The sequence below is a fragment of the Pelobates fuscus genome, chromosome 3, assembly GCF_036172605.1.
Source record: "Pelobates fuscus isolate aPelFus1 chromosome 3, aPelFus1.pri, whole genome shotgun sequence".
Classification (NCBI taxonomy): domain Eukaryota; kingdom Metazoa; phylum Chordata; class Amphibia; order Anura; family Pelobatidae; genus Pelobates; species Pelobates fuscus.
The window spans coordinates 71205599-71218315 of record NC_086319.1 but is presented as its reverse complement, the minus strand read 5'-3'; the positions used below and the strand labels follow the sequence as shown (position 1 = coordinate 71218315).

The following is a 12717-nucleotide window of genomic DNA, read 5'->3' as shown; positions in this document are numbered from 1 at the left end:
CGGCAGCCTTACGAGACTTTCACGCCGCTAGGGCATCTATTGTCTTCATCCAGGAGACACACTTTAAGGAGGGAGACAGGCCGAAGCTGCACGACCAACACTACCCCACGGGGTATTATAGTGACTATCATGGGGGCAAGGCTCGAGGCACGGCAATTCTAATCCACAGGGGAGTCCCCTTCAGGGAACAGGGTACACAGACGGACCGTGAAGGCAGATACGTACTTCTGAAAGGCACGATAGCTGGACAAACTTACACTTTTGCAAATATATATGCCCCCAATCAGAGACACTACAGATTCCTAGCGGGTATTCTCCGCAGGATTCAGAGTTTCACGGAGGGTATATTAATAATAGGGGGCGATTTCAACCTGGCATTAGACCCGAAATGGGACACGTCCACTGGTACCACTCACATCCCGACTCAACACCTGACCGCACTCAAACAACTTCTATTTAAACACAGGCTGGTAGACTGTTGGAGGGCCCACCACCCAGACGAGAGGGACTACACGTTCTTCTCCCACCCCCACAACTCTTACACCAGAATCGACTACTTTATGACAACACACTATCACCTCCCTCTCGCATTACAAGTTGAACACGGCACAGCCACATGGTCGGATCACGCCCCGGTGACACTTACAATCGCATCCCCATTGTACAGACCGAGATCCGCCAAGTGGCGGCTTAATGAGCATCTCCTCACCATACCAGAAGTTAGCTCAGACATCAGAGTTACCCTCCGAGAATATTTTGAACTTAACACGCTGACCCAAACGTCCCCGACGATTAGGTGGGAGGCACACAAGAGTGTGATCAGGGGACATTTTCTGCAAAAAAGCTCCATACTTAAACGTCAGCGGGAGGCAGCCATGGCAAACATACTGACGAAAATACAAGAAACAGACAGCCTAAACAAAACCACTCAGACACCCGAACTGCAATGCCAATTACTAACACTACGCAGAGAACTGACCAAACTCCTCCAGACGAGATACCACAGAGACGCCCTGAGACACAAGGCGTTCTTCGCATTGCACGGTAACAAGAGCGGGAAACTCTTAGCGAGAATGCTAGCCAAACGCCGACAACTAACGTACATAGACCGAATCAGAGACAGCGCAAACACACTACACAGACTACCCCTAAAAATACAGGAATCCATAAGAGGATACTATGCCAAACTATACGCGCTCCCACGACCACACACAAGACACGCAGACGAACGTCTGACGGACGCGATCGACAAATACTTGCAAACACACTTGACGCCCACATTAGACAAAACCACAGCAGAGCTCCTTGATGAGGAGATAACGATAGCTGAACTGGCAAAAGCGGTGAAGCAGATGAAACCAGGCAAGAGTCCGGGCCCAGATGGCCTGCCACTCGGCTACTATAAGACGTACGCGGACATTCTGTACACCCCACTAGTATTAACACTAAATGCTATAAAGGAGGGTCACCAATTCCCCAAACAATCCCTGGCGGCGCACATCACGATTATTCCTAAGGAAGGCAAAGACGGCGAACAGTGCGGGAGCTATCGCCCTATATCTCTGATAAATTGCGACCTTAAACGTTTAGCTAAAATACTGGCAAACAGGATACAAACACATCTACCAATGCTGATACACCCAGACCAGGTGGGATTCGTGCTAGGACGCGAAGCAAAGGAAAACACCATACGCACCCTCACAGTGATGCATAGCGGCAGACGAACCCCGGGAGGCCTTCTCCTGCTATCCACGGACGCGGAGAAGGCCTTCGATCGGGTGGGGTGGAAATACCTATTTCGTACCCTCGCACACATGGGAATGGGACCGGGAATTCGGGGGTGGATAGAAGCGTTATACTCGCAACCCTCAGCACAGGTCATAGTGAACGGCGCCCTGTCGGAGCCGTTTGACATACAAAACGGCACGCGGCAGGGATGCCCCCTGTCCCCGATCCTATTCATCCTGGCCCTGGAACCGCTTCTAGTGGCCGTCAGGAACAACCCAGACATACAAGGGATGCAATTAGGGACGACACATCACAAAATTGCGGCGTATGCAGATGACCTCTTATTTTACGTGACCAACCCAGAAATATCCCTCCCTAACATACTGCAAGCATTACAGGAATTTGGTCAGCTATCCAACCTTAAAATAAACTTGAGCAAGTCCTACATACTAAACGTTTCGATCCCGGAAGGCAGAGCAGAACCATTACGTCAAAGTTACTCCTTTAACTGGGCGTCCCAAAAAATTAAGTACCTAGGTATCTGGCTAACGAAAAGGGAAGGGGACATGTTCAGGGAAAACTTCACCACCCTGCAGAAAAAAATGCAAGCGGACATGCAAGAGTGGGCCTTCCCACACATCTCCTGGCTGGGCAGGATACAGGTCGTGAAAATGAACTTCCTCCCACGCCTCCTCTATTTATTCCAAACCATCCCCATAGCAATCCCAGGCCCCTTTTTCGCCTCGCTGCGTTCGGCACTGGGGCACTACGTTTGGGGCGGCAAGCAACCCAGGCTCCGCCATTCACTACTAACACAACCCAAAGACAAGGGTGGACTGGCTCTACCGGATTTTACTCTCTACTATAAGGCATGCCACTTCCTGCGGATACTGGAGTGGTCGAAGACAGGGAACCATAAATTATGGAAGCAGGCAGAGGAACACGTAGCAGGCATACAGATCGCAGTCTTGCCATGGCTGCCTCCGGAGGCCTCTATAGGGAACGCTAAACAGTCCCCATACACCAGGGCAACCCTAGAGATATGGAACCGTACAAAAGGGAGACACTGTCTAACCACACACCCGACCCCCCTATTACCACTCACACACAACTCGACTTTCCCACCGGGCCTAGATCCAAGAGCATTCAAAAGACCTAATACACGACCCAATACCTAGATTACTACACGTACACGCGACAGAAGGCACCAAGACACTAGAGGACCTGCGGGGAACCACAGAACACACCCTTTTGACGCGACTGAAATATAGACAGATTCGCAGCTACATAGCCTCACTCCCCCAAGGGCCGATATTGACCAGGGCGCCCACCACCTTTGAGAAACTCTGTCTAGACCCACACCCACTGGCACACGGGGTTTCCGCCCTATACAACCTCCTACTAACACTCACACCTACAGAACAACCGAGATTCTACGGGAAATGGGAGACGGCACTAGGCCTCACACTGGAAAAGGCAGACTGGGAGAAAATATGTTACCTTACTCACCACTGCTCCTGCTTTAGTAAAACACAAGAGACGGCCTATAAGTTGCTGACCCAGTGGTATCGTACACCCGAGAAGCTACACATGAGAATCCCATCGCAGTCCCCCCAGTGCTGGCGATGTGAGGAGAAAGAAGGCTCCCTCTTACACATATGGTGGGAATGCAAAAAAATAACCCCATACTGGGAGGCCATACACAAAATACTGCAACGATTCACGGACGACCCACCACCATTCAACCCAGCAGCTATGCTGTTACATCACACCAAAACCCCCAGATCCGCCTACAAGAAATCGCTCACAATACGCATTCTAAACACAGCCAAAGCACTGATACCACAGTTCTGGAAACAAAGGGACACCCCTCCCCTAAAAACATGGTTTGCACAGATGGAGGAACTGAGATCCCTAGAAGAACTTCACCACACCGCTAACGATTCATTTCAAAAATATTTAAACACATGGACACATTGGATCATCCAGACATCCAAACCAGACTTCACGGTAGCTATACAAGACACACAATCTGACCAACATATAGACGACCCTGGGGAGGACACGGCCTCTAAATGGGGGGGGTTCCCGGTAACGTGGCTAAACCGGGGCTGGGGCCTCCAACCTTTGCTGGAACACTCATAGGGAGTTCAGACATATGAACAAACAACACAAGCGAACTGACAGAGGACGGACAGGAGGTGGGATTCTAGATAAACATACGGAAAACCCCACAGGGGAACAGGTTAGATAGGGGGGGACGTAAGTGAACCAACTCGTCGAGTACCCACTAGCTTGCACGAAGTCTCTGAGAACAAGAGAAGGGCCCCTGCGGAACCCCCAAGCGGCTGGAAGGCGTAAAAACCAGTATGCCCTAAAGGGAACTGGATCGGGGGACATTGGGACCGCGGCTGCTGCGGGGCCTTCCCCACACACACACACGTACCCTCACACAAAACACGAACACACACACAACCAGCACCAGGAACTACACCCGAGACACGAGGACACGATTAACGACACATGAGATCGGGGTGTATATCCCAATAGAAATCATGATTATGCGTAAAGAGACTGGGATGTACAATGCAATTGAGGCCTGCGTGCCAAAAAGCTATTCATACGAACTCGGGCCTGCGAGCCCACATTAATTCAAAAAGAAGTATCTACTCACACATCTCTCAACATTCTAAACCCTTGATTGTTACTGGATTTGTTAATCGTTATTTCATATGTCGCTATATATTGAATGTACAAAATGCTGGCATGTTAAAGCAGATAAAACGTCAATAAAAAACGAAATTTACAAAAAAAAAAATAAACAGGTGCCATGTTCTATAATTCATCATTTCATATACTGTAGCTGCGAACACCCTGAGCTGAGTTAGTCCGCCCCATATATATTTTTTTTTACTCTCTACCAAACATGTGACCTGGGGGACTTCAAAAAATATATATGAACAAATAAAAATATATATACTTGAATAAAATGTTTTTTTGTTTTTTTTTTAAGTTTGGACCTTTTTCCTTAACCCTTTAACCCCTTAAGGACACATGACATGTGTGACATGTCATAATTCCCTTTTATTCCAGAAGTTTGGTCCTTAAGGGGTTAAAGACCTCTGACATATCAGGTACGTCTGTCAAAAAACGGTCGTTAAGGACCTTGGACGTACCCCATACGTCCACGGCGAATTCGATGTCAAGGCATTCTGCAATACCCCCCCTCCCCTGGAGCGATCACTTCCGGGTTGCTCCATGTGGCGCCCGGCAGTGAGGCAAAGCATCAGAAGCTATCGAGCAGGCTTCCGATGCTCTGCCTCTGCTGAGTGCCTCGAGAGGTCAAGGCACTCAGTGAAGAATAAACATTTAAAAAAAATTAAAATAAACAAAAATTTAAATAAAATATGTATTGACCCCCCCAGCTATGTGGCTCCCAAGATGGTGAAAGGCAGTGCATCATGGGGCTTCTGGGGGTGTCCACATAGAGGCTAGGGGCATCCAACTAGAGCTTGGCCCTATAACAATTTTATTCTAACTGTGATCCCGATTTGTCTGATCAGTACGGATCACCCTCTCTTCACTAGTGTTTTAGTGAGAGAGGGAGAGAGATCTGTGTTTTTAGGTTGTTTTAGGTAGGGACTTGTAAAATTGTGAGACCCAAAGGCTCTTTTCAGAGCCATTAACCCCTACCCTGCCAGTGATCACTAGAATCACTGTCTCTTGCACAGCAGCACTTTTTTGATGTATTTTCCTTTTTTTTTTTAGGGGTTCATTTTTTTTTGTGAGACTCAAAAACTCTTTTCAGAGCTATTAACCCCTATCCTGTCAGTAATCACTGGCTCTTGCTGAGCAGCCCTTATTTTAGTGTCTGTGCATTTTTTTAGGGGTACATTTTTTTTGTGACAGATCACTAAATAAAGTGATTGTGATCATGTCACAGAGGACGTATAGCGCTGAGGATCTGTATGCCATCCTTGCATTAGAGTCTGACGCGTCTATGGTCTGACTCCGACCCTGATTTTGACCCTGCCAGGTGCTCAAATACATCACTAGATACAGTGTCTACTGCTAGTGATGTATGTAGTTATGTGCTGCTGAGGAGTGGGTAGCGCCTCATCGCCAGAGGCCAGATATCCCACCCTTCACCGCAAATCCTGGCATCAATGTGGATGTCGCATGATTTATCCCCCAAGAGTTTATGGAGGTGCTTCTGGGCGATGATGTATTGGGGAACATTGTTGCCCAAACTAATTTATGTGCCAATGAGTTCCGTGCTGCAAAGCCTGACTCTTTTTTGGCAAAGCAGCAATGGGGCCCCATCGATGTGAAGGAATTAAAAAGATTCTGGGCATTGACTATGCTGATGGGCATCATAAAGAATCCCTCCATCCAGACCTACTGAAGCAGTAGCCACATCTGCTCTACCCCCATTTACTCCCAGTGTATGTCGAGGAAGAGGTATGAAATGATTCTACATATCATGCACTTCAGCGACAACAGTCTGTGCCCCCCTGGAAACTGCTACGTTTACAGTAGAAAGGGTTAAACCTAGATGGACCTGGCACCCAGACCACTTCATTAAACTGAAGTGGTCTGTGGTGCCTATAGTGGTCCTTTAATACTGCACTGGATTAAAGGATCCGTATTTTTACATGCAAAACCTCTTTTATACATTTTATTTAATGTGTTGAATATTTAAAATGATACTACACGATTTGACTGCGCTGCGTTTACTTTAATCCTGAGACTTGATAAGGATCTAGACAAGCAAATGGATTCAGTTCCGCCAGCTCGCATTTCACTTTTAAGACTATATTTTCATCTAGGTGTGCATTTTACAACAATATTTCACTAAATCCTTTTTTCATAATGTGAAAATAAAGAAACAGAACCCCAGAATGTATGCGAAGTGATAAGCACTCACTTTGAAGCAGCTCGACGAGTTTTTTTCTTGTGAAAACCTATAGGTTTGTCATCATCTAATTCAGCATCAGCTTCCTCCTCCATGCCTTCCTCTTCATTCATATGGATGTCCTCTTCCACAATGGTTTGTCCTTTTTCTATATTTTTCTTTAGCAAATCTTGAGATGGAGCCACCAGTAAATCAGCTGGATAATATTCATTGCTGAAAATAGAGTTATTTTAGAACCTAAAAAGTTGGATGTACAAATGGATTGTGTGTTCCTCATCCCACAATGCATAACTTTGATTTTATCTACTTTACAACTCATCTGTCGTTTGACAGTCTAGTCCCCCGATATATACAAATCCCTAGTTTTGTCGTCATTTGCAAACACTGACACATGACTTCTAATGCATAGTCACTCTTGTCTAAATGTTGGACATTTTCTCTTAAGAACTACTTTCTGTGCTTTATACAAGTTATTTTTTTTCTTACTAATAAAAGTTTTGAATTATCTGTTGCAAATAAAAAATAAAAAAACTCTCTTGCAAATCACTCCAACTTTACATAACATCCCAGACATGACTACCACCTTTTCCAACATTTAACAATGGACTCCAAAGTGAGATACTTCCAGACAACACGACTTCGTTTGGCACTGAACAATGCTTTATAGTATGATTTACAGTCGGATTTTGTTTTGATTATAAAGTAGAGAGCATTCCTGTAACTGACAGCAAGCAGCAATGCACATTTCTGGGAAATCATATATTAGTTACTGTTTGTCTATTTAAGAAGAAAATGTATTGCAATATATGTCTGCGTTTTAGTTTACTTACAACTTTACAATTCTTTGGCATATTTACTGAGAAATTAACTTTAAAAAAACCATTAAAGAGTACAATAAACAATTGACTTTTGTAAAGTCAGAGTATAATGGGTTTACTGTTGAAAGGTAGCAAACTGCGTTATTCGAGGATGTAAAGCAGGAAAAAAAAACAAAATGGTAAAAAAAAAAAATAGAAAGACAGAAAAAAGTCATGAGGATGCGCAGTTTTCAACCCACCTAATAAACCTTAGAAGGAGGGGGGACAATTCTCTTGATCTTGGCTCCACCCTGTCTGGAAACAGAGACATTGCCTTCCAGAGAAGAAACCGGTAGTTGGTGTAATCTGTTCGGTCACTGGTATCTGTTCTTTCTTCCAGTGTGTCATTAAACAGGATTCCAATATCAGCGACAGAACAGTCAGACTCAACATTGCTGCTGCATGCTGCCTCCTCATCCAATTCATCTTGTAATTCTCGCTCTGCATGTGGGGAAATAGACAGAAAACCAATTAACTCCTGCACTCTACTCTTCACGGTCTGTCTTTCGTAATTGTTAAAAACGTAATTGTTCCTTATTACATTAAGAATCTGTACAGTTAATGCCCAGATTAAATTAATGGATTTCACTGAGATAATGTTTTCCAAGTTTCCATCCTTTAGTTTTAGTGTAGCCGACCACTAGGGTTAAAACAATAACAATGAACAAATATTCAGTTTGTTGAGCAGTTTTATATATATTTTTGTGAATTTTTAAACGGATTTTTAGGTGCAACGACAAAGACAAACACATCCAGGCAAATGTTCCTTAAAAAAAAAAAAATAATAATACAGCACGAGGGGATGTTGAGTTCCAGCTCCGGGGCGTGAGAGTGGGTTGCCACTGCCACAGTTGGTGTTGCTGCTGCAGGATATTTGCTGTACAAACCTATTTTCTGCAAAAATAAATGCTGCAAGTCTGTGGTAAACATCGATGTCCAGCAAGACCATCCAAAGGTGGTCCATGTTTTTGATATTGAAGATTTGGGTGACAAAGCTGTCTGCTGTCATTGCCGCAATAGTTTAAACTAAACTGTGGTCCAGGCACTCCGAGATCGAAACGTTGCACTTTTGAATCCTAAGAGATCTTTCTCAATTTTTCTCAAGCTTGAGAAAGTTCTCTTCGAGATCGAAACATGGCACTTTTTCCTAATAAATCTGTTGTTTAATTGAATCCTGAGTGCCTGGACCCCAGTTTTGTTCATTCAGTCACTGCTGGAGATAAAAAAAACTTTCCATTTTGTGATGGTACACAATGAGGAAACTGTTGATAATGTGGGCCCCTCTGATCATCTAGAAGAAGGAATCATAATAGAGGATTTGAATGTCAGCAACCGTCAGAATTATTTGTGTTAGCTATTCACAACATTTAATAAAAATAAAAATAAATAAATGTCCCAGTTACTTTTATTTAAATATTTAAAAGATCATGTCATAACTATGCAAGCTCTCCCCAACCCAGGTAATCTCTACCCATAAGATATCCATAGACATATGTCTTTAAGAATACAATGAAACCGGGGGGCGGAGCCAACTGAGGACCGGAGCGGACGCAACTCTCTGAGCTCTGAGCCCTAACTTTGCTGAAACCGTGTTAAAATAGGCATTTTAAGGCAAAACTGACCACGTACCACGCACGCACGCAACGCAAAGGCAGACAATGGGCAGAAAAACCAAAAAACCCCGAGCCGACAAGTGCCCGATCAGATATAGGATATAGGGGAACTGCTAAGGAACTCACAGCAGGCCGCATGGGCCAAGATGGCGCTCAGGGATGAGTTATCGTGCTTCTCCGATGAGGCCTCCATAGATCTCGAGGAGGGAGCCTCCTATGACCCACCGCAGAAAAGGGCAGTCAAGCGCCTGCAAACCGGGGAACCGGTGACGGCGGACCTGCTTAAAGCCATGTTTGCGGACCTGCAAAAAGACCTGGCCGCAGACAGGGCCCACTACAAAACCGCCATAGAAAGCGCAATGACCAAAGCCACACAACTTGAAGCCACCTCCAGTGTCCATGACATCCGAATCACGATGGTGAAGCAATCATTGGCAGACCTCCAAAACAGGCAAATAGCCACGGAAAACCGTGTAAACTCACTTGAAGACCAAAGACGAAGATACAGTCAGAGGAATACCGGAGACCGTAGGCCTCAAGGACTTACCCCACTTCATCAGACGCCTGTTTGAAGCCATGATGATGCCCAAACAGGCCAAAGCCATAAAGCTAGACAGGATGTTCCGGCTCTCTAAGCCTGCAAAGGTACCACAATCAGCACCAGCGGATCTCATCCTCCGCTTTCAAAACCTCCAGGACAAGAACACCTTCTCAGCCGCAATAAGAGGGAAAACCCCCCTAACCTTTGAAGGAGCCACGCTCCTAGTCTTTCCAGACGTGACGAAAAGTACCCTATCCTGGAGGAAATCACTGCAGCCGCAGCTTCAACACCTCCGCACCAAGAACATACCATACCGATGGGGCACTCCACGAGCACTACTCTTCACATATGAAGGGAATACCTACAAGGCACGTAGCCTACAAGAACTAGAAACACACCTGCATTCACTCAGTCTTACAACCCCCCAGAACGGGGCAAGCGGGACTCTGCTCCACATAAACCCTGCAAACATTGCGGACTTTAATCCGAGAACGACCCTGAACGCGATGCCGACCTGAACGCCAACAAGACGACCGAGCCAGAGATGGTCTGTCCGCATAGATACCTAACCGCTGTGCTGGACTGATTGGTGCTTGCCAGGTTTCTCTGATGTCTTTCTCTCGTTCCTCAGCATCAATGTTTTATTTTACTATTTTGTGTTTACTAAGTGCATTACCGTCACTGTTTAGCATTGTTTTAACAGTAACAGCCTCCATGTTATCACCAACTAGTTATCCCACCACCTTGACTGTACACGAGTACTAGTCCGCTCATGATCCTCAGACCTAGTATCTCTTAACTGGCCCACACACACCTCCCCCCCTACTAAACCCCCCCAAGAGAATCATTCTGCAAACCTATACTTCAGAGCTCATTAGGGAACAAAGTTACCTACAGACAGGTGACTCCTTAACATTTCCACTCAAAGCTCCTGGTCCACACTAAGGAACCACCAAATACCCTACGGGGAAAGTAAACTACAGGGATGAGTCACACCGGGCCCCAATTGAATACCCCAACTAAAACAACAAGGAGCAGATGAACCCTAGGACCCACTTTCTCACTATAGGAGATTTTTAACATGACATCCAAAACTAGACCTGTTTTGTCTTCTACTTAAACTATAGTAGTGTCCTGCCCAAAGCACTAAAACACCTCAGGTAACCAATGCCACCGCTTAATTTGATGTCCATGTGTGCTCAGCTGTCTAGCTATGTTTAGATTTTTCAAAAAAAAAAAATTTGCAATGTTCCTCGCCTGCTATGTGCTTATTCTCAAATGTGTGCCAGTTATGGGCTCACACATGCTGTTGTAGCAGTGCAAGTCAATTTGTGATCTTTTTCGCACAATAAAATAAAGATTTGGGAAAAAAAAAAAGAATACAATGAAACCTTCTTAGTTTCTTTTTTTAAATCACAAATGTATTTTTAAGGAAATTCCCTGACCCACTAATTGAATACCACTGTCCAACTGCAAAACATCTTATTTAATGCATTTAAATACGTAATAGAAGAGTGTGTTATCAAAATGTACTATTACAATATTCTCAAGAACTCCGTGATCCAATGCGTGTCCCAATAAGGGGCAGGCTAAATTATATTTGTTCTTAGATTTGTAAATTGTACAAGCAAAGACATTTTCAGTACAAATCCATCTCTACTGACACGTGGATGTTCTCTTACCAGCGTGGGCAGCAGACTTTTCCAAATGTTCGTAGAATACTTTCCAGAAAGACTTGTTTTCCATTTCATTGGCATGGGAGCTGTACAAAAGACATCAAACAAAAAAGGTGACTTTTGAGTTTTCAAAGAAACTTATATAAATGAAAGCATGAACGTTAACAAAGAGAATCGGCAAATAAAAAAAGGCACGCAAAGAGCTGCATATTCCAAATAGGCAATGAAAACTTTAGTGGGTACTAGCAAAAGGATAAAAAAATAACACACTGCCAAAGTAAACCCTAAAGGACCAATGATATTGCACACCAACATTACAACCCGGACCCAATGCCAGCATGGATTGGTCGATTTAGCATTTGAAATCCTGCTGTATTTAAATATGTGGGACATTCCATTGTGATATAAGATCTTTAAATCTGATATTATGATGATTAAGTAACTGTTAACATTGCTTTTATTGGACTATGTAACCCACAATTCTTGCTGACTAGGGAGTTGTCATAGGTTTGGGTCTGTGGTTCAATGGTAACTAGAGGCCCATTTTGAGCAGTCTTCAATTCAGTACTTGTGATTCTTAAAACAAAGCTACAAATGCTTCATGGCTGACGTTGAAGCTCCTATGTATTCACACACCAACATATACTAAATCTAGAACATCTAAACAAATAATAAAAAAGCTATAATGATTATGTATTGTATTGTCACAGTAATAGCAGTAGTTTTATTTCATCATGCAATCAAGTCTGAGCTCACTCTGCTATCAAGCTTTGCCTGCAGAACACATTCAGTAGGCATGGTGTGGTGGCTGGTATTACAATTCATATTTATGAAGCCAATCAGTATGCCCTGCTCTTAAAGGTAAGGCAGAATCCCATGGCAATATTACGGACTATCACTAACTATGAACAATTTATTTTTGCATGACCTTTTTTCCGAGACAAAAGCAATTTGAACATTAAAGGAACACTATAGGGCCAGAAACACAAAAGTATTCCTGACCCTATAGTGTTAAAACCACCATCTAGCTCCCTCCCCACCACCCTCTTGGTCTCCAGAATATAGTAAAAAACTTGTTTTCAAATCTGCAGCTGCTGCCTCTGCCCCTGCTCTGCCTGCTTGGCTGACATCATCAGAAGTGATTCTGTGAGCCAATCACGATGCTTTCCTATTGGATTGGCTGAGACTGTCAAGAAGGCAGATCTGGCAGCAGAGCAAGCACATTTCAAACACAGCACTGACTAATCAGCATCTCCTCACAGAGATGCACTGAATCAATGCATCTCTACGAGGAAAGTTCAGAGTTTCACTCCAGAGGGTGGAGACACTGTACAGCACTGCCCCAGGAAGCACCTCTAGCAGCCATCTGGGGAGTGGCCAGTGGAGT

At 44.4% G+C, this 12717-nt stretch overlaps 1 protein-coding gene across 1 annotated transcript in view; it reads right to left on the bottom strand.

Annotated features, from left to right (window-relative positions):
* UTP20 (UTP20 small subunit processome component) overlaps positions 1–12717 on the bottom strand; it is a 110934-nt gene that overhangs the window by 69869 nt on the left and 28348 nt on the right. The window contains exons 20-22 of the mRNA XM_063447177.1: positions 11337–11416; positions 7701–7941; positions 6656–6856 (exon numbers count right to left, since the gene is read on the bottom strand). Coding sequence (XP_063303247.1) covers positions 6656–6856; positions 7701–7941; positions 11337–11416 — 522 coding nt within the window. The remainder of the gene's footprint in view (positions 1–6655; positions 6857–7700; positions 7942–11336; positions 11417–12717) is intronic.